At 50.5% G+C, this 4,053-nt stretch overlaps 1 protein-coding gene across 3 annotated transcripts in view; it reads left to right on the top strand.

The window, feature by feature from the left end:
• Positions 1–3,106: 3,106 nt before the first annotated feature.
• GALT (galactose-1-phosphate uridylyltransferase) overlaps positions 3,107–4,053 on the top strand; it is a 3,750-nt gene continuing 2,803 nt past the window's right edge. The window contains exons 1-3 of one of the 3 annotated variants that reach the window (XM_059412266.1): positions 3,107–3,267; positions 3,557–3,726; positions 3,951–4,026. In XM_059412266.1, coding sequence (XP_059268249.1) covers positions 3,186–3,267; positions 3,557–3,726; positions 3,951–4,026 — 328 coding nt within the window. In that variant the 5' untranslated portion in view covers positions 3,107–3,185. Of the gene's footprint in view, positions 3,352–3,380; positions 3,477–3,556; positions 3,727–3,950; positions 4,027–4,053 lie in introns of those variants that run through there. The other 2 variants (XM_059412267.1, XM_059412269.1) reach the window with 2 other exon arrangements.

Raw genomic sequence — 4,053 nt, 5'->3', positions numbered from 1 at the left:
GGGGGGGAAAGCAGGCTCCCTGCTGAGCAGAGAGCCCGCTATTCAGGGCTCGATCCCAGGACCCTGGGATCATGACCTGAGCCGAAGGCAGAGGCTTTAACCCACTGAGCCACCCAGGTGCCCCTATAATGTTCTTTTTAACAACAGTGTAGAAGAGATCTTGGAGGAGAAGGGCTCGGTAGGCCCCATCTCAGCCATTTTACTCTTCCCCCAAAAAGTGATCGTGGGGAGACAGAAGAGAAGTTTGGAAAGTTTGGAAATGTTTCTGAAGGGGGTAAGGAGTTAGCTGGCATTGATGAGGGGGCAGAAGGCAAGCAAGGACAAAGCACAAGCTGACACCATGCAAGCCCCTTCCCCCCACACAGGGGGCAATGTCACACAGGTGGGACAGGTGTGACATTCCTCAGGCCCTGCTGGCTGCCCAACCGCTAAGGAAAAACAAATGCTTAACTTACAGAGATCACAGTCCAACTAGACATCCGCCTCCCTCAATTTACAAATGTTTTAGTGATATTTGCAAGAAAAAAAAATTCTTATCAATAACCCAACTTCCAAAAGGAAGTTCCCAACTGTCTTCAGGTTAATGCTTTACTAGAGGACAGGGCCTCCAATCTCTAGAAGGGCCTCTTTACCACAGGAAAGTTTCTTAAAAATCTCTCTTTTTCCCCACACCTGGGTGGCTCAATCATTAAGTGTCTGCCTTTGGCCCAGTTCATAATCCCAGGGTCCTGAGGTTGAGACCCAGGAAGCAGGAGCCCTGCTTCTCCCTCTGCCACTCCCCCTGCTTGTGTTCCCTCTCTCACTGTGTCTCTCTCTGTCAAATGAATAAATAAATAACATCTTGGAAAAAACAAAAACAAAACAAAACAAAAAATCCCTTTTTCCTTACCCCCAACTCCCAAGTATATAATCAATCACTCCTCACAACTCTGGTGCAGCCCCTCTCTCTGTCCAAGGTCCTGTCCCTTTGCTTTAATAAAATCACTTTTTTGCACCAAAGACGTCTTAAAATTCCTTCTTGGCCATGGGCTCTGGACCTCACCTACATTCAAAACTACATCATCGCAATCCAAGAAGTGGCACCAAAGAACTGGTATTCTTGGGAAAATGGGGCTGCCTACAAAATCCAGTCACTCCCAACAACAAAGATGGCTGAGAGAGGAGGAAAACAAATCTTCTATCTCAGCTCCCCTCACCCCCACTCCAAAGAATGAAAAGCCAGTGGTATATGTAAAAGCCTCATTTCTCAGTTCCCTGCCCCCTACCTAATAGCCTCTTTAGATTCCAGTCTGAGGACCTAGGGCAGAGATTAGGTCAATGACCAAAGACCCAGTTTTTGCATCTGAGCTGCAAAACACCGGTTGGCCTGGCCTGGGTTGGGGGAAGGGGCCTCCCTACTACTGTAGGGTTCCTAGCTCACTAGGTTTCTGTCTTGAGTCTCACTGAAATCTCAGAGGCATTTTAGAGCAGTGAGAAGAGCCTGGAAACCTGGTTCAAATCTTAGCTAGGCCACTAATCCTTTAGCTGACCTTAGGCTTCTGTCCTTCACTGTGGAATACGGAGGAGGTTGAAACAATATTTAGATGTCTTTTTGAAAGTGTCATGGGAGGAATTAATTTGGATTTTAACTTAGTGTAAAGGAAACACCCCTGATCCCACCTAGGTGGTAGTTGGAGCTACTGGCCATGGGGTCCTCTTCACACTTTCATGATTTTTCTTTTCTTTTCTTCTTCTTCTTCTTTTTTTTTTAAATTTATTTTATATTTTTAAAGATTTTATTTATTTATTTATTTGTGAAAGAGAGAGAGAGAGTGCGAGCACACGCACAAGCTGGCAGAGTGCCAGGCAGAGAGAGAGAGAGAGAGAGAGAGAGAGAGAAGCAGGCTCCCTGCTAAGCAAGGAGCCTGATGTGGGACTCCATCCCAGGACTGTGGGATTATGACCTGAGCTGAAGACAGTGGCTTAACCAACTGAGCCACCCAGGCGTCCCTCTTTTTTTTTTTTTTTTTTAAATAAGAAGGTGTGCTTTGTTTTCTTTCTCTCTTTAAAAAAAAGATTTTATTTACTATTTGACAGAGAGCACAAGCAATGGGAGCGAGAGGGAGCAGGTAGCCCAATGCAGGGCTTGATCCCCAAACCCTGGGATCAGGACCTGAGCCAAAGGCAGAGCCTAGCGGACTAAGCCACTCTGGTACCCCATTTACTTCCAGGTTTCTTTCTCTCTTTTTCTTTTCTTTTCTTTCTTTCTTTCTTTTTTTTTTTTTTTTTTTTTTTTTTACATTTATTGACAGAGATCACAAGTAGGCAGAGAGGCAGGCAGAGAAAGAGGGGGAAGCAGGCTCCCCGCTGAGCAGAGTCCCATGGGCGGCTGTATCTCAGGACCCCAGGACCATGACCCGTGGGAAGGCCGAGGCTTTAAACCACTGGGCCACCCAGGCGCCCCACTTCCAGATTTCTTATAGCCCTCTTACACTCCTTACCTCTTGTGCTTTCAGCACGAGCGTGTGTGAGAGAGTATGGTTACTTAGCCTTTTTTTCCAAACCTGTTTCTCCTGCCTGGAGGGGGCGGGCTGTGATTTTGGAGAGCTATGGACTCCTCCAGGTACTAACTGGAGGCCAGGGTTCAGCTAAAGCAGATCACTCCCACCCTCAACCCCATACTATTTTGCTTCTCCTCCACTAAAGCTATTGAGCAAGTAAGTGAGGTAGCTATGGATCCAGGGTTATACCCCTACTTGGCCCTCGACTGTAAGCTGCGGGAGAGCAGAGACCATGCCTGACTGGTGCAGGGGCATCCCTTTGCCCCACATGGAGTCTAGGCTAGGGGCCTGACACACAAATATTCAGTAAATATTTGCTAAATGAATGACCGAATGCACCACCTCATGCAGCAAAGAAATCTTGTAAATGTCATGGAGCTGAGGGATCTGCAATACGTGGCTTTTACAGAGAGTCTTCTAAGGTAGTGACTTGGCGCAAGGGGTATTGGGATGACCAAAGCCGCCCCTCCAAAGTGCTAGGCTTTCCTGAATTCGGCTCGCGATTGGGCGGGTGCGCGGGCGGGCCCTTTGGCAGTCACGTGCTGGCTACTGGCCAGTCACCCGGGTGGGGCGGGGCAAACCCGGAGGTGAGTGAGAGTCGGCTCTGTACAGTTCCAGACGATCCCCACCCACACAAGTGGTCTAATGTCGCGCGGCGGATCAATTCCTGAGCAGCGCCAGCAGGCGTCAGAAGCAGACGCCGCCGCCACCACCTTCCGGGCTAGCGGTAACTGCAGGGCGTCTGGGACTCGCTGGAACGCGGAGCCGAGCCCTCCCTTTGCTTAGAAAGTTATCGTCCTTTCCCCCCCAGGTCGGCGCGCCCACCCCGCCAAGCTGGCGCGACTGAGTTGTGGTCCCAGGCTAATGGAAGCTGGGAAAGCTCAAGCCCCGGCCATTGGCTCCTGAGCCGGACAGGGCTGAGAGGGTGCTTCTGAGGTTGGGCCTGCTGGTGGGTGAGACCCAGGGCAGAGAGGGTCAGAGAGTTTTGCCGACTGATCTTGTCTCTCTGTCCCCAGAACATCAGCATATCCGCTACAACCCGCTTCAAGATGAGTGGGTACTGGTGTCAGCTCACCGCATGAAGCGGCCCTGGCAGGGGCAAGTAGAGCCGCCTCTCCTGACGACAGTTCCCCGCCATGACCCCCACAACCCCCTGTGTCCCGGGGCCACACGGGCCAATGGAGAGGTAAGCCTTTAGAACCTCCTTCTGCAACCGGAACACGAGTAGTAGCTCCCTCTTAGAGCTGCCCCTCACCCACAAGGGAGTAGACGACCTTCTGTGTTAGGTCCCACCAAGTCTTTGACCCCACAGCCCATCTTCCACACCCCCTTGTAGTCTGTCCAGCCCTGAAGCCCACGTGACTGGTAGGTAGGGAGCAGCAAATGCTTCTATCAAAACCTTGTCAGTAGGTGAATCCCTACTATGACGGTACCTTTGTGTTTGACAACGACTTCCCAGCGCTGCAGCCTGATGCCCCCAATCCAGGTAATCTGGCTGTAGCTGCTGTTGGCT

Source organism: Mustela nigripes, chromosome 9 (genome assembly GCF_022355385.1).
Source record: "Mustela nigripes isolate SB6536 chromosome 9, MUSNIG.SB6536, whole genome shotgun sequence".
In the NCBI taxonomy this organism is placed as follows: domain Eukaryota; kingdom Metazoa; phylum Chordata; class Mammalia; order Carnivora; family Mustelidae; genus Mustela; species Mustela nigripes.
Note: the sequence above shows the minus strand (reverse complement) of the source record. Positions and strands in the feature narration are given on the sequence as shown.